Source organism: Parambassis ranga, chromosome 6, assembly GCF_900634625.1.
Source record: "Parambassis ranga chromosome 6, fParRan2.1, whole genome shotgun sequence".
Lineage (NCBI taxonomy): Eukaryota > Metazoa > Chordata > Actinopteri > Ambassidae > Parambassis > Parambassis ranga.
Window position 1 is genome coordinate 12,361,950 of NC_041027.1, and position 25,934 is coordinate 12,387,883.

The 25,934-nt window shown below is 44.2% G+C and overlaps 3 protein-coding genes across 3 annotated transcripts; all 3 read left to right on the forward strand.

Annotated features, from left to right (window-relative positions):
• Positions 1–5,495, forward strand: galk1 (galactokinase 1). The gene is made up of 8 exons (XM_028408562.1): positions 1–322; positions 440–629; positions 721–840; positions 1,000–1,135; positions 1,216–1,397; positions 1,483–1,633; positions 1,711–1,873; positions 5,123–5,495. Exons 1-8 carry the CDS (start codon positions 158–160, stop codon positions 5,195–5,197), a joined length of 1,182 nt encoding a protein of 393 aa, XP_028264363.1. The 5' UTR covers positions 1–157; the 3' UTR covers positions 5,198–5,495.
• LOC114437710 (BTB/POZ domain-containing protein KCTD21-like) lies at positions 2,623–4,256 on the forward strand. Its single transcript, XM_028408563.1, has one exon. The coding sequence runs from the start codon at positions 2,833–2,835 to the stop codon at positions 3,259–3,261; it is 429 nt and encodes a 142-aa protein (XP_028264364.1). The 5' UTR covers positions 2,623–2,832; the 3' UTR covers positions 3,262–4,256.
• Positions 5,496–5,887: 392 nt separating the features above from the next.
• llgl2 (LLGL scribble cell polarity complex component 2) lies at positions 5,888–25,377 on the forward strand. The gene is made up of 26 exons (XM_028407966.1): positions 5,888–6,183; positions 14,493–14,612; positions 15,878–15,975; positions 16,996–17,077; positions 17,174–17,289; positions 17,407–17,565; positions 18,028–18,190; positions 18,283–18,415; positions 18,489–18,543; positions 18,706–18,860; positions 19,053–19,264; positions 19,481–19,548; positions 19,626–19,779; positions 20,131–20,235; positions 20,604–20,699; positions 20,831–21,027; positions 21,104–21,251; positions 21,350–21,497; positions 21,584–21,700; positions 21,784–22,215; positions 22,331–22,481; positions 22,580–22,605; positions 22,808–22,855; positions 23,152–23,194; positions 24,318–24,379; positions 24,474–25,377. The coding sequence occupies exons 2-25, from the start codon at positions 14,538–14,540 to the stop codon at positions 24,355–24,357; spliced, it is 3,021 nt and encodes a 1,006-aa protein (XP_028263767.1). The 5' UTR covers positions 5,888–6,183; positions 14,493–14,537; the 3' UTR covers positions 24,358–24,379; positions 24,474–25,377.
• Positions 25,378–25,934: the final 557 nt, after the last annotated feature.

Consider the following 25,934-nt stretch of genomic DNA (forward strand, 5'->3'; position numbering starts at 1 on the left):
GTGAAAATCACCTGACATGTCAGAGGACCGTGGATACTTTACTTTTGCTTTTATATGCACGTTTTTTTCTTTATTCTTCTCGCTGACGTTCACACACTGTCGACTGCCGTCGATAGCTAAGAGGTTTACGTGATAGTTTACGTGCTGTTTTCCCGCAATGGCCAGTTCATTTCCGAGTGTGTCCGAGCTGGTGGACTGTGCTCGTCGCTTGTACGGGCAGGTGTTCGGGGAGGAGGCTCCGCAGGTGGCGGTGTGTGCTCCTGGAAGAGTCAATCTGATAGGGGAGCACACCGACTACAACCAGGGATTCGTGCTTCCAATGGTAAAACTTGCATGACGAATAATACACAGGAACATATCAACATTAAGTGAGAAACTCGACTGTTAGTGACTTTTTTTGAATGGAATTTAGTGTCTGACAAACACTTTTGTGAGTCAGGCGCTGCCCCTGGTGACCGTGGTGGTGGGGAGTCCAACCTCTGGCCAGGATGTTACCGTGGTAACAGCAACAGAGGATGCTGACGAGCCTCGGAGAGTGGACTTCAGCCTGCTTGGAGATGGGTCACAGCTATCTCCAGGGTTACCTCGCTGGGCGAACTACGTGAAGGGTGTTATACAGAATTACATGGGTAGACAACCCGCTGCTATAAAAACACCATGTGTAATAATTATACTTAAACAGGTCATCCTGTAATAGCTCTACCATCTGTTTGTCCTCAGCCCATCCTCTCCCAGGTTTCAGGGCAGTGATTGCCAGCAGTGTCCCCCTCGGTGGAGGACTGTCCAGCTCCGCCTCTCTGGAGGTGGCTTTCTACACCTTCCTGCAGCAACTTAAGCCAGGTCAGAGTCTATACAAGTCACAATATTCTATGTGTAAATACTGGCCGATATCTGCATATTTTGCTGCCAAAAAAATTGATATTTGTACTGAAAATCCAGTATCAGACATGTGTTATCTGATATTGTGTCTGCCTACTCTTTTTGTCTTTATTTCAATAGATGATGGAGACAAGGTGTCCAAAGCACTAGCCTGTCAGCAGGCTGAACACACTCACGCTGGTGTTCCCTGCGGCATCATGGATCAGTTTGTGTCTGTTCTTGGCAGGGAGGGCCATGCTTTGCTGATTGACTGCAGGTAGTCTAAACTGTTGTCTTTTCTTTGTGAAAGCCAGAGGAGACCCTATGTAAATCTGTCCACTTCGTGGTTTTATTTAGGTCTCTTGAGGCAACACCGGTCCCTTTAGCAGATCCAGGCCTGGTCATCCTCATCACCAACTCCAATGTGAGGCACTCTCTGACGGGTAGTGAGTATCCCACAAGACGCAGACAGTGTGAGGATGCTGCCTCTATCCTGGGGAAGGAGAGTCTCAGGGATGCTACTATGAAGGACCTGGAGGGTGAGGAGTACTTTTATCTTCCTGTTTTGATTAATTCTATCTCACCGTGTCTCCTTCAGTAAAGCTATCGTCTCCTTCATTTCAGAGGCTAGGGGCAGGCTGGGTGACATCACCTATCGAAGAGCTCACCATGTGATTGAGGAGATAGAAAGAACCGCCAAAGGTGCCGAGGCCCTGAAGAGAGGAGCCTACAAGGAGTTTGGGAAGCTCATGGTGGAGAGCCACAACTCTCTGAGGTATGCAGCAGCTGTGTGAGATCTGTTCAGGCTGCGGTGTTGGCATGTGGTAATGATGGTGATGACTCTTGTGTCAGGGATCTGTATGAGGTGAGCTGCAGGGAGCTGGATGAGCTGGTGTCTGCAGCCATGGAGGTGGAAGGGGTGTACGGAAGCCGGATGACTGGCGGAGGATTCGGTGGATGCACTGTGACTTTGCTGCAAGCCCAAGCCATTGACAGAACCATACTGCACATACAGGTACGTACATCAGTCATGTTGTTGTCATTGTTTACTCAGTTAGGACGCTTTTGTAGGACTTTTTTTTTACAATTCACTTTTTTATCCTGTAGTATTGAATCAATTTTGTAGTATAGGAAAAGCAGAGGCAACAACGTCTGTTGGGAAATTACTTTTTTTTATATCAGTTTTTATGATCCTGTTTTCGGGAAAATCTTTGCATTCCTGAGGGTATCTGGAGCACAAAGTGTCTGAAGACATTGTTCATTTATTCACAGGGGATAAAAAGCACTTTTCAGTGTTCGGGCTGTCACTTTAAGAGGGGCATTTCAGATGAATTGCCCAGTCCCCCGTGTCTTGCTCAGACGGCTCCAGTGTGTGTGTGTGTGTGTGTGTGTGTGTGAGAGAGTATATGAGAGTGAGTGAGAGATCAGGGGGGGTATGAGCTGAGAATAAAAGCGAGCCCGTGGAGACGGAGCCAGAAGTGTCCAGTTATTAGCATGCTGGTCTGATCACTGCGGCTCCACTGCACTTCTGCGCTGACACACTCAGACTGTAGGCCTGCTGTTGGGTGACACCAAAATCTTACAGAAGATACATCCACACAGATGTGAATTCACTTTGCAGTGATGACACATTTGCTTTGAAGCAACAGTGAGAAGAAAAGACCAGCAGCCTTTTTTTTTTTTTTTTAAGGTTTGAAGCAGCAGTTTCACAAATCTTCAGCTTTGGAATTAAACTTGGCAGATTTCCTGACATCCCTCTAAACTTGGCTGTATCCCGGAGACTACTGTGGCTTGCTGACTGTCAAAGGAACCAAGTCTTTCTTGGGGAAACAAAAGAAACACTTTAAACTTCCACATCTCTCAGTTCTCAACATTCCAGAGCAGAGCAGAAGGATCCTTGTCTTCCCAACAACAACAACAGCAGCAGCAGAGAAGGCTTCACAGGATCGTAAAAGTCATCCTTTTGCCTCCAAGATGTTGAACCTCAACTCTCCTGATGACAACAGGAACTCACTCCAGGACCCCGTGTCGTTGAATGTTGGCGGGGAAATTTACACAACAACCTTGGACACTCTGACCCGCTGCCGTGACTCGATGCTCGGTGCCATGTTCACCGGACAAATCCCTGTGCTCAGGGACAACAAAGGAAACGTCTTCATAGACCGCGATGGCAAAGTGTTCAGGTACATTCTCAATTACCTGCGCTCCAGCTCACTGGACCTGCCTGACGGCTTCTCAGAGCTCACACTGCTGCGGAGAGAAGCCGATTTCTTCCAGATACGCCCCCTGCTGGAGGAGATTCGCCGGTACGAGGCATCGGTGCCTCTAAGCCTTAGAGGAGGGCCACTAGGAGCCATGATTATTGTTAACGTAGACTCTAAGGTATGTCATTTGATGTTATAGAAACATATCAGTCTGAAAACAAACCAATTTTTCATAATTAGAAGTTGGTGAAAAACGATTACCTGACAGAACTCTTCAGATCGTTGTTAGTGTTGTGTTTGAATTGGCAGACCGTTGTAGGGTGACCTGTTGCATGTTTACACTGCAGGAACTGCCTCACAGGAGTTCTTCTAAAGTACCTACTGTGGGGCAGGTTCTTCAGGGGGCAGGGCCCATTGTTGAGTGGTTAAGCTCAACATGGTTGCTCTGGTGCCACGGTGTGTGTTTTCACCACGGGAACTTCCTTGTGTAGCTATTTCAGGGCTTTGTTTGCTGATCGGGGACACGTTGCTGATTGGTTCCTCATGATGCTGTGGTTGCAACACTTTAGATGCTGATTGGAAAATCCTTTCGTAATGATTATCCATCCAGCATGGTCCCAAGTTATTCCGTGTTGCAATGACAAAGAATGGCATTGTTTACTGATAGCATATTGATGAATAATTGATCCGATTTGTGACCCTATGTAAGCCGTTTCCTAGGTTTAAGGCGAGTTAAAAATGAGACTTTGCGTTTTGTGTTTACTCTATATACACAATGTGTGCAAAGGTTGTGTTTGCACATTCAGAGACATGGAGGAACCGGTTCTTTCTCTGTTTGTGTGCACAGCGGGAGAACATGCGCTCAGCAAATGATCTCTTTCTTTCTAGGTCCGCGTTCTACACTTTAACTTGCGCCACGGCCCTGAAAACTATGAGCTCCGCACATGCTCGGTTCGTGCCTTCACTGTGGAACTCTTTTGTACCTGGAGGGCTTTCCTTGCTCTGCTTTGTGAGCGCTTCTCTTACAGGACATCGCAGGGTCTCTCCAGCCCACATCCATGCAACCCGAGGAAGAACAGGCTCAAACTGGAGTGGGTGCCGAAACCAGACGAACTCCCCCAGGACCAGTATGATAAGCAGCGCTACCGGGGGCTGACGGTCTCCTACCCTGAGCCCACACAGTCAGACGACATCATGAACGTGCAGCGGAGCCCCTGTGAAATTACTGACATGCAGGGTTTTGTGGAGGAACTGTTGAAGGTGTCTCTAGCTGAAGGTTTCAAGGTTGATCTGGTCTATCCTGACCCAACAGAAATCCTTAACTGCACCTCGCTCCGACTTGTCAAGTGCTGACCAAACTGATGAACTTCGGATGGTTCTCTTAAGGCACCTTATTATTTAAATTAGTCAAATAATTGATAAACAGGGTTGCCACAATAGTGAATAATAAGCTTAATAAAAATATAACCTTTTAGGTTTAAGAAATGCTGACACTGAGGATGTTTAGATGTAACTAATATGTTTATAATCTTATTTTATTGAATGTTTATCTCCACACCTAACACATGGCGCAAAAGTAAAAGTTCCATTGTGTCTTTTTTTTACTTACTTTCACTTTTACTTTCAAAGTTAAAATGTGAGGACTAATGTCTTGGCCGAGAATAATAAGTCTCTTTTTTTACCCTCCTCCTCTTTCTACTAAAAATAAATATTCAAATTCATCACACATTAGAATATATACATGTATGTCATTGCATAAAAGTAACAGGGTGTGTTTCCTCCTTGACAAAGGGGGGAGTCAGATGAGTTACACACTGTGTCATTTTTAGTCAGGAGGAAGCTGTAGTAAAGGAAGAGGCGTCTGAAGAGGAAAGGTGTCTGGTTGCAAAAACAAACCGGGGTTCTTTCCTCTTACTCCCTCTCTGAACTTCCTTCCTCAGACAGTGTGTGTCATGATGGCTGCTATTCTTTTATAAAATGTACGATTTTATTTTTGATTTGTTATTGTGTGGCTCTCAAAAGTCTGCTGCACTCACTTGTGTATTTGTTTTCCTCAACAGGAGCGATACAGTGGAACTCCAACTTTCTATGTAACAACTCCCTCAGAGGGAGCGCGGGCCCTCGTTCTGTCCTGACCTTTTTCAACAATTACTGTGTCTACATTTTAATGTTTGTTACATTTATGTGCACACGGACCTGATGGCAAAACATTCCATTTATGTGCCTTGACTGTGAAGCATTTTGGGAAACACTTGTTGTCACAGTGACCCACCAGTCTGGGGAAAATACATGTATATTTTTAAACTACTTAGTAATCAGACGTCAGCCATATGCAGCTAACAGAATGTTTTGGAGAAAATAAACTGTTTAATACAATAGTACCATTTAATTTGTGAATAAATTTGTCTTGATTAAAAAACATCATTAAATAAATCTTAGTTTTACATGTATTTATTGATTGATTAACATGTATTTATTTATTGATTGATTAACATGTGTTTATTTATTGATTGATTAACATGTGTTTATTAGACATAAAACGTGTTATTGGATGGCACGTTCAGAGCCTCCTGGGAGCTGTGGGGTTAGCTCAAAAATAATGTTACGACGCGTTTACATTTTACCAGATAGTGCCAGTTAAAAAAGATAAGTCTGTATAAGGTTTTCTGTAAGAGAAATAAAGTACATTAAACCTGTACAAAGGAATTTATCAATAAATACTTTTGGAGCGATGCTAACGCGGAAGCAGAGCGGGACTTGGTCCATGATCAGTGGGTTTTACAAGGTGCACATGAATGCATCATAAGGGCGGAGTTAGCAAAGCAGCGAAGTTTAGCCTAGCAGGAAACACCGAAGCTACCACCGCAGCGATGGAAAAGAAAAAGCTGCCGACCCAGTTTTAGTTTTTAAACCTGTGTACTGATGTGATATTTCCACGGCAAACACGCTATCGCTTGTATTGTAGGAGGTCTCGCTTTCGCCCTGTTCGCATTTTCCCTGACTTTGTGAGAAGAGAAAGCTCCTAGCCAACTAAAACACCGGGCACTGGCCGGAGGTGGAATCTTATCCAGAGGCTGTAAACTGTGGACATCGGGCTGTGCAGCGACCGCTTTTCAATCAGGTGGGTTGGGGAGGTGGGCCCCCGCACGTTTTACATTAGAGCTGGTGCCCACAGGTGTGTTGTTTGTGAATCGTTTGTCCAACCGTTTAACTACACCTGCTTTGTGTGTACCTGAACGACTTGAGCTAGCTGAAGTTGCTCCTTTTAGCCAGGCATCATTATTCCAATTGTTCACTGGCTAGCTGGCTAATCTGCTGATAACACCCCTCTCTTTGGAAATGAGGCAGCTTAATGTTGTTGCCTCGTATATTATATCCACTTTGTACTTTTAATTTCACACAATTAGCCACTCTTTTCTTAGCTTAGACTCAAATTTTGGACAAATAAAAGCTCGTTGAGACACAGTTGTAACTTTCAACAAGTAGTTCGAGTCTTTCATAGATGATATATGTTTGTTTTCTTGTATGTAATTAGCTTAAATAGTTTACATGAGTTACCAAACAGTTTTAAAAGTTTAACAAAATGATGTTCTTGGTCTGTATCTGTTGTTTTGTTGGACTGAATGATGGCTAGCTTGTAAGTAAACAATACGCCTTAATATAAAATAGCTAGCATAAATGAGCGCTAGCATACACCTGCGCATAGCTAGTAACCTGAAGCAATGCAGGAAATACCAAAACACGAACTATTAGTTTAACATATGATGGGAACTCTGGTGGTTTTTGGTAACGTGTGTTGCATAATTACAGCAACGTAACTTCAGCAAGGTGTGTCTCCTCAGCAGGTATGTTAGTAAGCCCTTTGAGTCAACGGTCTGGTTTCAAGCATGAGTAATTGGAATTGAGGAGGTGGTGGTGGTGGTGGTGGTGGTGGTGGGAGGAAGAGAGTGTCAAGAGGAAGTGTTTCACCTGTTTGTCCAGTTTTAGGAAACCCACAATACATTGTTATAAACATGTGCAGTGTAGTGTAAGCCTGTGTAAACATGTGTGCAGTATTAAATCTGAGAGACAACAAGCACTGGGATCATATGATGTGGGCCGGATAACTGCTGAAGGACATGCAGGCCAGGACTGGCCAAACAAAAAGCCTTTGTTCTCAGTGCACTTGGTGCTGTTCCACCTGCATGGTAAAGTCCACCTGAAACTACTGTAGAGGCAAAATAAATGGCCTCTTTCCAAAATGTAGGTCAAACTGAGGAGGACGTGTACACCTGCTTTTAAAGGAATAATCTTCAACAAAAGTTGTAATTTCAGACGAGTCCTAGTTGGACAAAGAATATGCATGCAGGAGTGACGCAGTGTCTCCTTACTTTTTTAAATATTTGTGTAAGTGAGGTGTCTAACAGGCGCATCGTGCTTGTAAAACAGAGCTCAGGCTGCCATGCTGTGTGTAGCGCTGTTAACTATTAACTTGATTACTGCTCTACCTCTCCTCAATGTGTGACACATTATTACACTGCTCTGTAGTCGGCTAATTGGATGGCACAGGAAGTACAAAATCTGTAAAAATGTCATTTTTCCTGCACCTATTTTAGTGGAAGACGACGCACTTCTGCACAATACAAGCAACCAAATCTTTGGCACACCTTCACATTGCACTTTCCAAGGGCATGTATCATATATAAAGGGTTAAATTTGTGGGAAAGAATTTAAAACATGCTGGTATACAACCAACTGCTTTAGTCATCCATGTGTACAAGTGAAGCACCTGCTTCCTCATAATACAAATGCATGGCAACAAACAGAGTCATGAACAGGTACAGAGGTGGTAGTTAAACTATTTTATTCATCAAATGTAACAGCTTTGTGTCAATATTCCACACAGGTCTGATGTTTCAAGCTTAATTTTACGTCATAAAGTCTGTTTCCATAGCGCTAGGCTAGTAACAATGGCAGATGTGTTGGATTATGTCTGCAAGCTCAATGTTTGGTGTATTCTGAAGTCACTCCTCCTCAGAGCTGTGAAAAATCTGCCCTGGTAGCGAGTTAGCAACAGCCCCGTTGCTAACTTTAATGGCTTGATGTAAACAAAGGAGATGATATTGAATGCCATAGGTTAGGTTGCTATGGTTATCGTAGGCACAAGCCTTTTCCACGATTGTGTTGCAGATTGTTTATACAGTACTTATTAAAAGCAGAGCTAAAGCTTTATGGCAGTTTAGTTAACTTCTTTGACCTGGCGTATTAAAGGAGCATCTCCTCCTTTTTAACGTTTTTGGTCAATTCGCAGTGACACTTTTAAAATTGAGACCATGAATGAATAAATCAGTTCAGGAGTTGATTAAGAATCTGAGCTTGAGATGAGTTTAAACCATCTGCACCACCCCTATTCCCTCTATCTCTCTCTCTCTCTCTCTCTCTCTCTGGTTCTGATTACAGGAAAGCAAGAGCGAGTTGGTGGGAGATATGATATCCTGCCAACCACACCCAAAACTGACAAGATCTTATTTCTGTTGTGTTAGGGACAGTGGAAGGAAGCATCTCTGTGCTGTTTGTCGTACACACACCGACTCCTCCCACACGGCTCAGTTTCACTGCAGTCTTCTGTCTGAATACACAGAAAAACTTTATGCTCCATGTGTATTCCCCGAATTTCAGCAAAAACTCACCTGATGGTTTCTGTTTCACCCCCCCCCCCACACACACACCTTTCTCTCAGTGCACAGACCTGACACAAATCACACCCTCAAACCCACACGACACCACTCAGTGCTGACTTGAGCCGACTAGTTCCCACCACTACAACCCGAGAATAGCTCAGTGATGTCCAAGATCACAGAGAGGTGTCAGGCTGTACATGTTTTTTTTGAGTGTGTGTGTGTGTGTATGTGTGTGGCCAAAGACAGAGGTGCAAGCCAGGACTCTGTGGCAGTCGAGAGGCAATAACAGTGGCCGTCGAGCAGGTTTTACTACACCTGTGGGAATGTGGTTTATGTGTAATCCTTAATGTGACAGAATATCTTCTCACTTTATTAGACGTCACTCACGGAGGCACCGATTGTCACTACATGTTTTTTTTTTTTTTCGTGTCTTGCAGCCAGTGCTGGCATCGCTGCTGATTGCATAACTCTACGAGTTGCATGTTTTGGATGCCAAGCATTTCCTGGCCTTTCATTCTTGCTCTGAAGCAGTATCCTAGCTATGTCGTCGAGAGACGTAAGCCCCGCAGCAGCTCTGCTGGTCCAGCTGCCTTGTCTTGAGACCGCTGTTGTCGAGTTGAGGCATGTTTTTGCAATTTTTTTTTGCTTCTCAACTTGGATGGCTTGGTAGATATGCTGGGAATTTGATGACATCGGTGAACCGTGGGATGAAAGATAACAAATGGCACTTTGCTAGCTCAGAGTAAATATGAGGATGGCACAGCAGTGACAAATGTTGTGATTGTGACTAGTTGCGATTACAAATACCGATTATCTCATTGAGGAATGGAGCTCACTTTAGATCAAATAATGTGGACCACATGGTTACTGTCATCGCCTGCCCTGGTTCTTCCAAGTGAAATTCCTGGGAAATCCATATCTGGGTTTGGAGCAGAGACTTAAGCTGCACAGCAGTGCAGACCTCATCTGCTCTCTTTCTGTGTGCCTCACTTCTGCCGAGCCATTGTTCTTCTGATTAACCTGAAACTAACAGGTACTTCCCTGTCACAATAACAACCTTGTCCACACTCTTGGCAATGTCAATAAGCCTGTGTGTGTGTTTGTTGCATACCTATTGATTCTCACTGTTTCCTGCAACACAGTGAAGTTGGGCTGAATCACAGTGAGACTGGAGACTTAGAGAAAGAACTCACACTTATCTAAGCAGGTCAAAGACACAGAATTCAAGGTGAGAGCATGCTCCCTGCACAATGTTGACAAAGGCTAATGTTTAGGCTAATGTCATACAAAATATAGCGGAAGATTCCTTTAACTTATTTAGTGAGCTAATGCTAGTTATAGCCTTTGTGGTACCAGGATCATCAAATAAGTCTGGCTTCCATCCAACAACCGGATAGTGCCTCAGTTTACACTTTAGCACATTTAAAGTAATGCAGTGACACCAAACTGAACTATTGATGAGAGCTCAAGGCTTAACTCACAAAATCATTCTGTCTGGAGAACATTCAGATGCCTCCCTGATAATACTGCATGGTAGATGACTTCAATAAACACCCAGGAATCCATACAAACTTTGGTCAGATATCTAAATCAACAATAACAATTTCACTTCCATTACCGTACATTAAGGTGGTGATTTCTTGGATTGTTTGTTTATTTTTCGATGGGTTCTTCAGCTGTTTTTCTTTGGCCAAGAGCTGAAACTTCTATACCGGTAATCAGCTGATCTTAACGAAAACAAACAGATAAATGGCTGATTAATAAATGTTGTTTTTTGCATGCTATAGGATTATTTATATGTACGAGGTGCGACTTATATGAAAAAATATACAGTTAGTTAGCCTTGTGTCCTGACGTCCCATTACAAATATCATGGTAGCTGTTCTGTCCCTTTCCTGACGGTTCTCTTCCACCTCCAGCTTGTCCACTTTTTGCTTGCATTCCCAGCATAGGTGACGCGCACGTTCATGGAACGTGTGCTTGCAGCTGAGCCGATAGGTCGACAGGTCGCTAATTCCAGACAGCTACATGAGCGCACAGTAGTCTGCCTTTTACTCATTTACAGGATGTTTGTAGGATTTTCTGTGCGGTGAAGCTAATTATTTCTCCGCGTGAGAACTTGAACTTGAAATGCGTGTGTCTCACTCTCAATGTCCTGCAGCCACACCACTTAAGTTAAAAGGAATTCAAGAGGCAACGTAACGCTAAAAACGTAGTGATTTACGCTGGCCCGCTGGTGCGACTAATAGTCCGGTGCGACTTATCTATGGTTTTTTCTTCATTACGCATTTTTTGGCTGGTGCGACTTGTACTCTGGTGCGACCTATAGTCCGGAAAATACGGTGTATTAGGACATATTTCAGTCTGTACCTAAAATAAGAGGTTGAACATTGAGTCTGAAAACATCACAGAGGTCAGATCATTAGCGGTCAGAGGTGAATAATTGTGTAAAACAAACCAAACACACAGGTGTGCTTCCCGCTCCAGATGCACCACAGTGTTTTGTGACCTGCTCTCTGATGAAATTCATACATGTCTTTCTGTGAGCTAAACAAACAACACAAACTGTTGTATAGTAATTCACTGCTCCCGTCTTGTTTGCTCAGCTTGTTGGTTGAATACTATGTTTTTTTCTTCTTGGCCAGAGAGGCTTTTGAAAGGAGGAGGAGGAGGAGGTTGTTCTGTCTGAACTGATGGCCTTAAACATCCCTCCAGTTCACATAATTGTGATGTTCATTCCCAGCCTTTGCCCTCAATAAGTAGCTGGTGTAGAAATAGCACATAAGTGTGTTTTAATGACGGGGTTATGTGTGCTCTAATGTCTGTCGGGTTACTTGAAAGGTCGCAATTAATCTGCTCAGAGAGAAACAACTGTGGGATTAAGTTGTGTGAAGACAAGAAACTCACACCTGACAGTTTTTACTGGATGAACCCAGGCTTTCCATACTGGTTGCCAGACTTCCACGTGTTCATATGTGAGGGTTGTACTCCTGGTTCTTGTTTTCCATCAGCAGATTCCTGTCGCAGCCCTTAGGAGCCGTTGTGTTTGTGAAGCAGACCTCCCACCCTGCCATTGTCAGAAGAGCTTACGGCTTTGAGCTCCCTGTTTCTGCTCCACTGATTCTCCTGGGACTCTCACTAACACACACACAGAGCTGACAAGGTTTTAGCAAGACACAACTCTAAGGATGCTGCCTGGTGTTCACCAGTAAGAGTTGTTGTTAGCTTTTATGTTCCACTAAATCTAATGTTAGCAGTACCGACACTGATCCCACTACACTATGTTTCAAACTTTAGCTGCTGCCAAGGTTTAGTGATGGGTCTAAAGTATAATTAGAAATCCATTTAGTTTGTTTTTTCTAATCTGACACAGAATGATGCCATTAACTAAGCCTCAGCAGTTTTTCCACAGCTAATATTGATGCAGATTATTACTGATCTAGGAGACTGAGGAGGGAGCTATTGCCACTATAATTATGTAGTTGAACATGAATACAAACAAATAAAAATTAGTTAAAGGTAGGGTAGGAGATTTCATTCTGATGCACTTTTTGTTAAATTAGTGTAACTTCTCTTTACAATCCGATAGCAACTAATTAGTTTGGCAGTTTCGCTTTAAAACGAAGAATATGAATCATCTGTGGAAGCTATAAAACACTAAAGACATCAGCCAATCCTCCGGGTGGACCTTGCGCGGAGTATTGGCTGGTTGTCACTCTCTTCCTGCTCTGTGCACCAGAGAGGTACGTGCATGATGGCCGAAGTCACAGACTGGTTGGGAGGCGTGGCTTCGGGGTGAGCTCCGAGAGAAAGGGGCGTGCGTTTACTTTCAAAATCTGGCTGACTCTCACTGAGTTTTCAAAATCTCCTACCCTACCTTTAAATATATACCACTGATTTACTAGTGGACTATCCACCCTTGTTTTACCCCTCTGGTACCTGTACAGAATGAATGTACATTAGCTGGGACATTGAGGTTAGCATGCTGCACACAACTGCTATTCAAAGTGACTGCAAGTATGTTTTAAATGTTAGTTTTGAATACAGAAGTTGATGATTATCCACCATGCAGTATTATCAGGGAGGTGTAGTTTCCACTGAGCCCTGAACACAGCATCATTGAATCAGTCTGGTATTCATGCATTATTTTAAAGGTGCGTTATATCTGGACCAACTAGTGCTGGCTTTTTGGCGTGGACTGATCTTACCCATTGGTACACCATGCATGCAAAAATAGCTTGTTATATGAAATTTAAGAAAGGGCTGACTGACCTACTGCTGAACTGTTTGTGACCTCCATACCGGACCTTGGTGGAGCAGTGGGGTCCAGTTACCTTGGTGGTTTGAAAGCAATGGGGAGAGAATGCAACTCAGTTGTACTGAGAAGAAATTTGGCTTTATTAACCTAAAAGTTGGCATGTATATCCCAAGGTATGTCTAGCTGTCATTTCTCCTGAGAGTAGTTTTGTAGCAGTTCTGTCAGCCTGCTGTACCAGGCTGAGTTGAGTACAGGAAGTTGGGATTGGAAATGTGTGACACAGCCCAACAGTGAGTCAGGGCAGCGCTGCTGATACAAGGGTAATAGCAGAACTATGTCTGGGTTTGGATTGAGGCAAATGAGCTGGTTCAGACGGAAAACTCTGACTCACGCAGCGGGCCTTTGTCACCGACTTGTGACGCGACTTGATCATGCGTCTGACCGTAGTTCTGAGCTTTCCTGTGCCTCTGTCTGAAGTCTGTACGAGGCCTGTACGCTGCTCTGTGGTTGAACCTTTCCTTCACGTGATGGAGCTTAATGTGCTGTGGATCTTTTACAATGCCCCCTTCTCAGTTCTTTCCCAAAGAAAGAATGCGAGGATGAAATGTTTCCTTACATTGTCCCCTCTAGTTCCTGCCTTGCTTTCCTTTTCGTTCCCTTTCCTTCACTCTCTGAAGTGGCCTCTGTGGAAATCGCCTTTATGTGTGACAGGTGTTTTCATCAGCTGGCATTTGCTGCAAAAAAAGGTGGACTGTGTGCATGTGTGTGTGTGGTGGTCAAACAATGGTTTCTTAGGATGTGCCCTAACTGACCCATGGCCCTTATCTTTTGTTTAAGGGGGAGCAGCAGCCGGAGTGTGTGTCTGAGTGTGTGTGTGTGTTCAGATGACAAAGTGCCAGACTCCGCCTGTAGAATTCCTTTCTCTCATCATCTGTCAACACATAGTCAATCATCTTAGGCTTCATGGATTCTTGGCTGGGTCTTGGTACTGGTGTGGAGGGGAGCACACGTTTACAGACTGGACAGACTCCTTATTTTGTAGTCAGGGTTCAAATAGAGAGAATAATAGGGCAGTTGTTTCAGTGAATTACCTCAGGTTATTCAAGGACTCCTGCCGTTTTTGGATGACTGGTTATCGGGTGACCCCCTCAGATTGTTTTTCAGATATCATGTGATGACCATTCAGTCATGGAACATGTATTGATTGTTCGTGGTGCTGCTGGTGCTGTTTTCTGTCAGGGTGCAGTTTAGGGTCTCTTACAACAACAACTCTGTAGTCATGATTCATTTTTTGATAAGTATGTGGTCAACTCTGCAATCTGTCTGCAGAGCAGCCCCACTAATGTCACACATGAGGTGTTCAGGTACACTATTGAGCTGTGATAAAACTGCAGGTATGCACATCTTTAGAGGAATTTCTCAAGCTATTGTGCCGCCTGCGTCGATAATTGGGCCGCCTCTGTTTTTGTGAAACAACTTATCTTTGTCCTCCCCCTCTTTTCCTCCCTGCAGCGTGCGTCAGTGGGCCTGCAGGCTCCACGCCGGTGCTGAAACAGGATGAAGAGGTTCAGGCGACATGGCCAAGAGTCCCAGAGGGATCGAATCAAACAGGAACTCTTCCAGTTCAACAAGGCAAGTGCACCTTGACACAATAGGACGCAGAGTGCAGACTTGATTCAAGACTGCATTGTGTTTAACATGGACTTTAAGCAACCAGGCTACTGCAAGGTAATCCGTGCACTTTTAGTAATCTGTGAAGTCCTAGCCTTTCTTCTTTTCTTCTGTTATATATGCAGACTGACAACATGCAGGGAGATAAGAGACAAAAGGCCACAGGGCTGGACGATATTACTTAGAATCAATATCACGATTAATTGAAGCTTTTTCCTCAATTAATGAACTTTTTCTTACTTTTTAGAGAAATATATTGGTGGTTCTGAGGTGGCAAGAACAAAAACAAGATTTGTTTCGGCCCGGACTTTTCATAATTCAAGAGAAACGTGTGTGCAGAACTCCTCGTTCAGTCCTCCCATTGAAACGCGCACACACACAGGTTTTGACGTTACGCTGCTGAACGGCAGAAGCAGCAGCTCAGGAGGAAGATGTTGCTTCTATTTGGTATTTTTCGGTTTTGCTTGTTTCCCAAATATCTCAGCTTCAAACGTTCACCTAAACTTCTGCTTCTGCCGACGTTCAGCAGCGAAACGTCAGAACCTGTATGCGTGTGTGCGCACGATATGCGCTGCACGCTGCATAGGAGAGCCGTATGAGGACTACACACACGTTTCTCCTGAAGTATGAAACGTGTGTTATTGTTCTTGCCACCTCTGGATATGTAACAAGCTCTACAAAGCATCATTTTATTTTTTTTTACAGCAAGCGGACAGCACAGTAAAGTAGTAACCAAATTAATCGCCACAAGTAAAATTACGTCGGTTAGAGGGTCTAAATGTCGGTTTCGATATACTTTCTGTTAATTGCCCAGCCCTAATAGGCCACTCTCTGACTTGGGATGGAATCCTTTTAAATACAAGGACGCATCAATCTGTAATTCTCTCCTTCCACTCAGCCTCCCTCCTGTTTGTTTTTCCTGTCAGCAGTGTTTGTTTTTGCACATGCGTACTTGTAACAAGCTGATTATCAGACAAATCCACCTAAGAGAACCTAGTTGAGTGGAATGAGGGTGCAGATGGATGACTGTGGCTGCCTCACCTGCTGCTTCTGCCCTAGCTGGAGCAGCGGGTCATCCTCCTCTCCTCCAGCACATGTATTCTTAAGTCATTCATCTTGGGGGGGGGGTTACTTGTTGTTAGCTGGAGCAGTTGATGTTGACTAGCAGCTATGGTGTGCTAACCTTGACAACTTTGCTTGTGTGTCTGCCCTCTCTACCTCCTCAGACTGTGGAGCATGGATTCCCCCACCAGCCCAGTGCTTTGGGCTTTAGTCCCTCCCTTCAGCTCCTTGCCATTGGCACCCGCTCAGGAGCCATCAAACTGTATCCTTCCTTCTACCTGTGGGTAAATATTTCCTGGGGAGAAACCTGGCCTGTCATGTTGGAACACGAGGCAGGCAGTACTAATGAACGGCTGTGACGCTGCTAAATCCTAGTCTGGTCCAGGTATTTCATTTTCCCACGTCATTGCTCAACGCTGCCTGGCATTATCAGACACCGGAGTCTGCGCCACCATTGCCTTTCACACAATTATTCTCATTGACAGCGTGGCGGAGCCAGTCGGTACACTCTCTCCACTGATACAGACAGAGACAGACACTGGTTTTGATAGCAGCAGTAGCTCGTCTAATTAAGCTAATCTATTCAGACAATGCAGTAGATTGTTCCTGCATAAACAGCAAGAGTTCAGATAAAGGAAAATATGTCAATGACGAATAACAAAGGCAGCTTGTCTTCTGCTTGTAACACGTAAATCATCTGTGTAATGCTTTATGTGAGATTCTTTAAAGTGAGATCAGGACACTTGTCTTTACTTGGTAACACTCAATTAGCAGCTCATAAAACAGTTTACATGGATGATGATGCAGAAAAGTGATAAAAGTATAATAACAGTAATAAACAGATCCAGAGCTCAGTGGAATTATCATCATCACTATGAGAACATAATTTTATATATATATATATATATATATATATATATATATATATATATATATATATATATATATATATATATATATATATATACACACACACACATACACATATCTATATATATATATATATATATATATATATCTCTGCATATATAGTGTCATATTTTTATATGGACACATATAAATATGACACATCACACATGATGCATTCAAGGACCATTCTTCCACGCATATATATATATATATATATATATATATCAAAATTTAAATTATTTAACAGGTTTTCTGTAAATAGAACAAAAACAACTACACTTATTGGGAAGCCATTGTAGCTTCACTTGCCACTAGCAATCATTTTAGTGATTAGATGTATCATAAATCCAGTTTGTCCTTAATTAGTGGTCAGGTACGGAGCTCCAGGTGTGGAGTTCATGGGTCTACACGACGAGAACGCTGCTGTCACACAGGTGCACTTCATGCCCCACCAGGTATAGTAAAGAAGTTCACATCTCTGCCTTTTTTTTTTTAAGGGTGTACTTACTTATTGTTCTGTAAAGTATTCATTAGGTGTGTCTCTTGTTCAGGTTGAACTGGTGACTTTGCTGGATGACAACAGCCTGCACATGTGGACGTTAAGGGGTCACAAGGGACTCTCTGAGCTTCTAGAGATAGGACGCTTCACGCTTACTGGACCGCCCGGGTAAGACATATTTGCCTCAGCACACCACCCAATGTAGTTTTAAATACAGTACAAGGGATAAATCAGGAATCCACGCTGAAGTTTGATCCCTAAAGCAGCTGTCTGTCATCTCCTCAGCGCTCCTCCAAGCGTGACCAGAGTGACGGCCGTGCTGGCTCACTCCTCAGGCGAGCTGCTGCTGTTGGGGACAGAGGGCGGACACGTGTTCATCGTCGAGGTGCCAGGATTCAGAGAGCTGGAAGAGAGGAACATCAGCCTCGACCAAGTTGCCAGCAGGTGGGTCAGCCGCGACACACCAACACGAACTGTGATGAAAGTTGCTCTTCTCTTGGATACAGCTTAACGTCTGTGTGTGCTGAACAACATTCGTTCTTTATATCAGCGTTAGTTACCGACAACAACAGGCTACAAATCACTTCATAGCGTAACAATAATTTGACCGACTGCTCATTTAGCTTTATTACAGAAGTCATAACTTCTCCTTGAGCTTTGACAGAGATGCACAATAAAATGTAGGTTGGATTAAACATTATGCAAAAGCTCCTGGATTTGGCTTGTGCTGTGGAAATGTAACAGTAATGGATTGACCACAAACGACGTAAATGTGTATTGATTTTTCCATCACACACACACACACACACACTCTCAGCGCCTACAGATCAATAATGAGTTGGATGTCCTCCAGTTGTCTCTCTTTCACTCATTCTTTCCTATTTTCATTTCTAATCCTTCCTTCAGTGTACCAGATGACTACATCGGCCGCAGGAATCTAGAACACGTAGAGGCCTTACAGGAGAACCCGGTCAACCCGAACCAGGTGGTTATCGGCTATGGACGGGGTCTCATGGTCATCTGGGACCTGGAGAAACAGTGCGCCATCCAGCACATCCCTGCCACACAGGTAGCTGTCATTTAACTCACATGTAGGCGTGCTCAGACTAAAAAAAAAACAGCATCCTTAGTCTTTGTCTTTGTATCCTGATGCAATCGTAGCAACTGGAGAGCGTGTGGTGGACAGAAGACGGAAGCTACATTCTCAGTTCGCACAGCGATGGAAGCTACTGTCGGTGGATGGTGGGCAGCGAGGATGTGAATGAGGAGGAGGAGAAATCAGATATTCCTTATGGTAAGGGGGGACTTCTGCCCACTGTTACATATGAATTTAATGTTAGAAGCTAATTTGTCTTTTCTCGCTGCAGGACATTTCCCCTGTAAGGCCATTTCAAAAATAGTCCAGCTCCCTGCAAAGAAAGGGTAAGAGCTCTCACCAGTAGGATCGATGTTTGTGCTGCTACAGTGACAGTGTTTCTAATGTTTAACTGTACTTTCACAACATGTTACATCAGACACTGATACACATTAATCTCTAGGCAAACTGAACTGAACTTGAACCCTTTACATGTTATGTTTGTGTAGGCCTCCTTTCCTGCTGTTCAGCGGTGGTATGCCCAGGGCCAGCTACGGGGACAGACACTGCATCACTGTGATCCACGGTAAAACACACGTGGCTCTAGACTTCACCTCCAGGATCATCGACTTCTTCGTCATCAGAGATGGACCGCATCACACAGGCAGGCAACACACATATCTGACAAAGACAGCAGTCACACAGATACAGAAAGGAGGTCTATTCACACTGCCTCTGTTTAAGCAGCAGTTTAAGGCCACATGTGTAGACATAGCCCCATGCTCAAAAGTAAAGGGCTTAAAAATCACTTAAAAATCACAAGTTAACACTTGTGTTCTGCTGGATCTACTCGCAGGAGATCCCAGCGCGCTGGTGGTCCTGGTGGAGGAGGAGCTGGTGGTGATCGACCTTCAGACGGAGGGCTGGCCTGTCATTCAGACGCCTTACCTGGTTCCCCTTCACAGCTCAGCCATCACCTGCTCGCACCACGTCTCAGCCATCCCCCTCAAACTGTGGGAGAGGGTCATAGCTGCCGGAGAGCTGCAGAATACACACTACTCTAAAAAGGTGCCCATGTTGAGCTGTTCAAATAACATGTTATGAGACTCAGAAGGACAACAAGTTGACCACTGAAATGTAATTGAGAGACACAACAGAACCCTGTACGTGGCTGAAGAATTCCCTGCAGGGCAGTTCATCATATATACGGCATGTCATGAACACATTCCTTCTTTCTGTTGGTCTTACTTTTAAACCTTCATTTCCCCTTCTCCACCATGTCAGCCATGGCCACTAACAGGAGGTCAGAACTTGGCCCCAGATCCTCCACAGAGAGACCTGCTGCTCACAGGGTCAGTGACGCTGATGTTCATATCTGATTCTTTATCGTACTGCAGAACATTTTAACTCCGTTTGTTTGTTTGTGCAGGCACGAAGACGGCACAGTACGCTTCTGGGATGCATCAGGAGTGTGTTTATATCCCATGTACAAGCTCAGCACGGCTGCAGTGTTCCACACAGACGCCGACCCCAATGACAACATGAACCAAGGTGCTGAAGGAGAGTGGCCGCCATTCAGAAAGGTACAGAAATGCAGCACTTCAGACTTGAGGCATCACTTAAGCCACCACCAATTTTTCTCTCTTTGTGGATGAGGATGCAGTCCGTTATTTCCTGACTCCATCGTCCTTACTCAGACATGGAGTCTGTGTGTGTGTGTGTGTAAGCAGCTGTAAATTGTCCTCTGTGGTTTTGTCAGCTCTGAGAAAACCTCAGTTTGGGCTTTGAAGTGTCCAATAAATTGAGTCTTTTACACTCTAGTGTGAAAGCTGTGGCGATGCAATTGGAAATACAGAATCCAGCCGTGAAGTCACATTATTTCAGCTTCTTCTGCTTTTGTCTCTAAACTGTGTCCTCGTCTCGTTTGCTTCCAGGTCGGCTGTTTTGACCCCTACAGTGACGACCCGAGGCTCGGCATTCAGAAGATCCATCTTTGTAAATACAGCGGGTACCTGACTGTAGCCGGCACCGCAGGCCAGGTAGGTTTGTCAAGAGACTATAGGATTCTAATACTGCTTTAAATCCTGTTATTATAAATCTGTGCATAAAACCAGTAAAACATTAAGGAAGCAGTATAATACTTTATTTCACACTTGCTTCTCCCTTTTTTTAAACACTTCCTTTATTTTTTTTGTACAGTAAAATCTAATTAAGTAAAGGGCAGCTTAGCCATTTGAGCATGTAGTAGTGGTAGAGGGAACTTTAATGTTTCCTCCATACTCTGGCATGCATGTATCCATTCGGAGGTAGTAAAAAAAAATGAGAAGTAGGTTTGTCGCTGATGCATTTATACACTATGTAGTTCTGTCACGCATGCCGTGGTTGATATCGGCTTTGTCTTTTGCAGATTCTGGTAATGGAGCTGAACGACGAGGCAGCTGAGCAGACAGTGGAGGCCAAAGTTGTAGACCTGCTGCAGGGACAAGAGGGATTCCGCTGGAAGGTACCACTTCCTGTGGTTTTACATGTAGCCTGCTGTGTATGCTGTGCACATAGATTTCTGCCAAACAGACTCAAACCATGATACAACCTCCACCAGTTAACATCCTTCATGAGGTTGTCTTTATCTTTCAGGGCCACACTCGGCTGGACGTGCGTGAGGATCCAGTGTTGTTTCCTCCAGGCTTCCAGCCCTTCACTCTGGTCCAGTGTCAGCCCCCCGCTGTGGTCACCGCCCTCACCCTGCACTCAGAGTGGAAGCTGGTGGCCTTCGGCACCAGCCACGGCTTTGGCTTATATGACTACCAACAGAAGAACAATGTTCTCATCAAGTAAGGAGACACAGAAAAAGAGATTATACCTGTAGCCGTTTTAACCTCTTATACTAATTATTGTATAAAATTATAGGTGCACATTAAACCCCAGTGACCAGTTGGCCATGGAGGGTCCTCTGTCCAGAGTGAAGAGCATCAAGAAGTCCCTCCGACAGTCCTTCAGGAGAATCAGGCGCAGCAGAGTCTCGCTAAGAAAGCCTCATGTCAACAATGCAGCTAAGGTAGAATCTCAGCACCGCTCAGCCTTTCTTTAGTTTCATTGCCCACTTTCTGAATTGTGCTTATTTGAACTCCTCCGCTTTCGTTACTTCCCGAGCAGCTTCAGGAGGCGAATGCCCGTCTGGAGGCTGAACTGGCCGAAATGGAGCTGGCTCCCGTCCAGAGAAAAATCGAAGCTCGCTCCTCAGATGATTCCTTCACCGGCCTCGTACGGACGCTCTACTTTGCCGATACCTTCCTGTCAGACAGTGAGTTTTCACCTCTAACACTAAAAGGTCCCATTGAGAAACGGGTAATAAATCCCTTTCACACATGTCTCTCCATTGTCTTGTAGGTTCACATAACACACCCTCCCTATGGGCAGGGACGAATGGTGGCTGTGTGTTTGCATACATGCTCCGTGTTCCTCCTGTAGAACGCAGGGCAGACGAGCCCGTCACCGCACAGCCAGGTGAGAACCAGAGTTTAAACTGCTCTCACTTCTGTCCTCATCTTGTATCATCATCTTCCACCTTTTCTTTTCGCTGATTCCAGCCAAGGAGATCCAGCTGATGCACCGCGCTCCTGTCGTTGGTATTGTGGTGTTGGATGGTCACGGAGCTCCTCTCCCTGAACCCCTGGAGGTGGCCCACGACCTGGCTCGCTCCCCTGACATGCAGGGCTCACACCACCTCCTGGTTATATCTGAGGAACAGTTTAAAGTTTTCACCCTGCCAAAAGTGAGCGCTAAGATGAAGCTGAAGCTGACGGCTGTGGATGGCTCTCGAGTACGGAGGGCAGGCGTGGCCTGGTTTGGCAGCAATCGGACGGAGGACTACGGCGAGAGCGGCCTGGTTGTTCTGACCAATCAGGGAGATGTACACGTGGTGTCACTGCCGCAAGTAAAAATGCAGGTTCACTACCCCTGCATCCGCAAAGAGGACGTCAGTGGCATCGCTTCCTGTGTCTTCACTAAACATGGCCAGGGTAAAAACACACACACACACACACACACACACACACACACACACATGTGTGTCCCTCTATATTAGTAGAGGCTTGTGTTGTCAACCATCTAAACACATGTTCCATCCTCCTTCAGGCTTCTATCTGATCTCTCCATCCGAGTTTGAACGCTTCTCTCTGTCCACCCGCTACGTGGTGGAACCTCGCTGCCTGGTGGAGGCTCCTCTTCAGTCAGGCCCCTCCAGCAAACACCGGACACTGTCTGACGGAGCTTCATCCACTCATCTGTATGCACACCTTGAGTTACATTGTGGAATACCTGTCATGGTAGAAACAGATTTCTTGAGAACTCACATGTTGTGTTTTGTCTTATTTGTCCTTCCAGAAACAGACACAACAGTGAAGATCCAGGTAAAATCTGTCAAGACCTAAAACTTAGCATCAAAGCTAAATGTGCATGTGCGATGGGCTAAGGGAACACTACGCATTCAGACGTAGTGTTCCGTTTGTTGTTTAACTGTGTGCTTGTGCTAACGTGCCTGTGTCTGTTTTTAAACACACACACTTTGTTTGTGGCTGACGACGTCCTCTGCCTGCTGCCTGTGTGTTCCAGAAAGTGCAGCTAGACGTGTTATGGAGCATGCTTTGCTGAATGACGAGAGTGAGTACTCAAGAGAAAGAGACAAACTCGGTCATTGTGTTTGATCCTTTTTAAAAAAATCTGCCTGCAGTTTATGTGCTGCCTCTCTTAACTGGTATGTCAGCTTTCTGCTCCCATTGTCATTTGGACACACACACCCACATTAGCAGTCTGGGAAAACCTCAACTGTCGGCATCCATCGCATGATTTGGTTCCAGCAAGCTGGATTCTATTGTGACTGAGAGCTGCTGCTAATTCTCTGGGTCTTACTGCATGTGAAGTGTAGTGTTGAACTCTACTGTTGTGTTTCCTTGCAGAAGTACTTGAGGAGATCCAGAAATCACTAGAAGGAGACCAGACGTAAGTATTAGCCAGCTCCAGAAACAAGTCTTGACTGATGTTTTCAGATGTTCGGCCCACTTTCTCTTGACAAGGAGTAAAGCTGGATCCATACTCCACAAGAACAGAGAGCTCGCTCCTCGCTGCCGGCGTTCCGACTACAAAATGACGTCATTTTGTTCTCGGAGCGCCTGTTCTGCAGCTCTCTCTGACACATGGCCCGGGCAGAACTTGTTCTCTCAGTGGTGTGCGAGAACAATTGTGCGATTGGTCGGAATTTAGTGGGCGTGATGAATGTGGAGAAGCGCAAGAGCTTCTTCAGGTGCAGAACACACAGACAGAAGGAGGAAGTACAGCGACGATGGACAGTTTAGATGAGCAGCCGGCAAACAGCTCCTGGAAGGAGAAACACGGTGCACAGAGGAGAGTGTCTGTCCAAAAGGTGGCGATACAAATTAATCCCAGTATTGATCACAGCGTTACAGTGGCTGGACGCACACATTAAACACCAGGAGACGGGATGTATTATTGCAGACAGTCATCCACACGTTCACAGAGTTAAACTCACACAGACCAGAGGTCTGCTACACTCAGCTACACTAGTAGAAATGAAAGCTTAGCTATACTCTTGTGGTGTATGGATCCAGCTTAATCCACTAAAACAATAAGAACAACTTACTGTTATGATGCAGGATGTTCCTCAAGTCTCTCAGCCTTAATTCTGGCTTTTATATGTACCTGCCTTTATAACATGAGCAGCTGCAGAGACCAAAGATTAACCTCCTGTCTTTGGTCACTATGAAAACACTGATAACATGTCACAATGCCCCCTAATGTTGATCCTAATGTTGATCCTAATGTTGATCCTAATGTTGATCCTGTTTTCTCGTTCTAAGACCGTGTGATGTCTATAGTGTGAAGGCCCGATATAGATCCTCCTATGTTCAGTAAAGAGACCACAGATCTTAAAATGTGCAAGACACCATGTCATTTGGCGTTTTACTGTCAGCATGCTGAACACAGACTCATTGTAAGAGTCAGAGTAGTAACCTGTTATCACTCTGTGCTGGTAACTGTAAACATGGAGGAGCCCGTCATTTACACCACAGTGTGCAGCCATGTTGATGGATGCTGTCGTTCTCAGGTCATTCCTGGAGAATAATGTGAAAAGTGCTGTAGCTTGATGGGCGTCTATCGACAGCTAAGGTGAGGCTAATACTCTGTAATCTGTGCTTTCATGATATGCCGACGACAGTTAGAGTAAAGTTAGAGTAAAAACCTTGTTCTGCTGTCTCCTCAGAGAGCGCTGATGCTGTGTGTATGAAGCATACTGCAGTCCCGAAGCAGCACCGCCGCCTCCTGTTCAGCTGACACGACCACTACTGACCCACACCGTCCCTCCCCACACAATTTACTAGGCTGACAGCGAAGGAGGAGACGCCACCTGTGCCTAAGGACCACGCCACGCCACACCACAGCCATTTAAACACAAAGCTACATGAAGCACATTCCTGACATGTGACCAATCACAGGCCATCAGACCAGCATTGTACAGCTGCCAAACACAGAACGTATATTTTTTTTTGTCTCTACGCCTTTATAACCAGCAGCCTGGAAACCTGCTTCTCAAATCACCAACGCTCCACTGTGCATCTCACTGGCCTCCATCACCTCACATGGACATTATGCTGGGAAAAAAAAAATGTGGGCAAAATATTTTGTAGTTGATTTTATGTGATTTGTGCCTGTTTTTTATTATATGGAGGACCATTTCTACCAAGAAAAGACAAAAATAGCTTAGGCATATTTTAAAAAAATATATCAGATTCTACTATCTTATTATTGATTATTATAAAAAAAAAAGATGCCACTGAACCTTCTGAGGTTTTGAGATGAAGTGAATATACACTAAGCCAGCATTACAGAGACCCAAAGTCAAAGCGGTAGTTGTCTTAATTTGGTATTGTTTTGTATTTTTTAATTTCTTATTTGTTTTTACTCCATTTTAATTATTTATTTAGGATATCTTGTACTTACTACTACTTGACTGAGTTTAACGTCATTACAATGTAAAACTTTAGACCTAAAAATTTGGCAAACATTTTGACTTATTTGCTTCTTATTTCATTTTTTTGTGCCACCATTGAGCCTCTTGTGTCATTCAGAAAAAAACAATCAAGGGAAAACCGGTCCTAAATGGGGGGGGGGAAAGTTTTTTTTGTTTTTTTTTTTTAGACTGTTTGTTTACGGCATCACACACTGTATTGTGCCCCTGTACACCCATCTACACCCACCCGTCCACTTTAAGACAAATCCGGGCATACGTAGGTACTTCTGCACTACTGCGGAGCTCATAATGCTGTACTTTGTTTTGTTTTTTTTTTCCATGAGGTTTGTTTTTTAATTATTTTTATGTAAACAGTTTTTTTTATGCCATCAATGAGTAATGTAATTTAGGAATGTAATTGTAAGCTAATAGTGTGAAATGTTTTTTAATATATGTATATCTATATATATATCTATATATATATATAGATATATATATAGTTTGAATGACCTGTGGGCCTGTTGTAATTGGGGTTGGCTGCTATTTAGATCACACAAGGAAATATTTTGGTACTGTTTCTAAGAATGCTGGGTAATTTAGCATCAGTGTAGAATATATTTTTGTAGTGAACTGATAAGAACCCTAATTTCTTTTTTTTTTTTGATTTGTAAGTAACACACTACAGATTTCCTGCAGATTATTATTACATGTCTT

Coding starts and splice junctions, on each gene's coding strand:
- galk1 (XM_028408562.1), top strand. CDS start 158: ATGGCCAGTTCATTTCCGAGTGTGTCCGAGCTGGTGGACTGTGCTCGT. Junction 323..439: donor AGGGATTCGTGCTTCCAATG/GTAAAACTTGCA, acceptor TTTGTGAGTCAG/GCGCTGCCCCTGGTGACCGT. Junction 841..999: donor CCTGCAGCAACTTAAGCCAG/GTCAGAGTCTAT, acceptor TTATTTCAATAG/ATGATGGAGACAAGGTGTCC.
- LOC114437710 (XM_028408563.1), top strand. CDS start 2,833: ATGTTGAACCTCAACTCTCCTGATGACAACAGGAACTCACTCCAGGAC.
- llgl2 (XM_028407966.1), top strand. CDS start 14,538: ATGAAGAGGTTCAGGCGACATGGCCAAGAGTCCCAGAGGGATCGAATC. Junction 22,216..22,330: donor CTTCACTAAACATGGCCAGG/GTAAAAACACAC, acceptor ATCCTCCTTCAG/GCTTCTATCTGATCTCTCCA. Junction 23,195..24,317: donor TCACTAGAAGGAGACCAGAC/GTAAGTATTAGC, acceptor TGTCGTTCTCAG/GTCATTCCTGGAGAATAATG.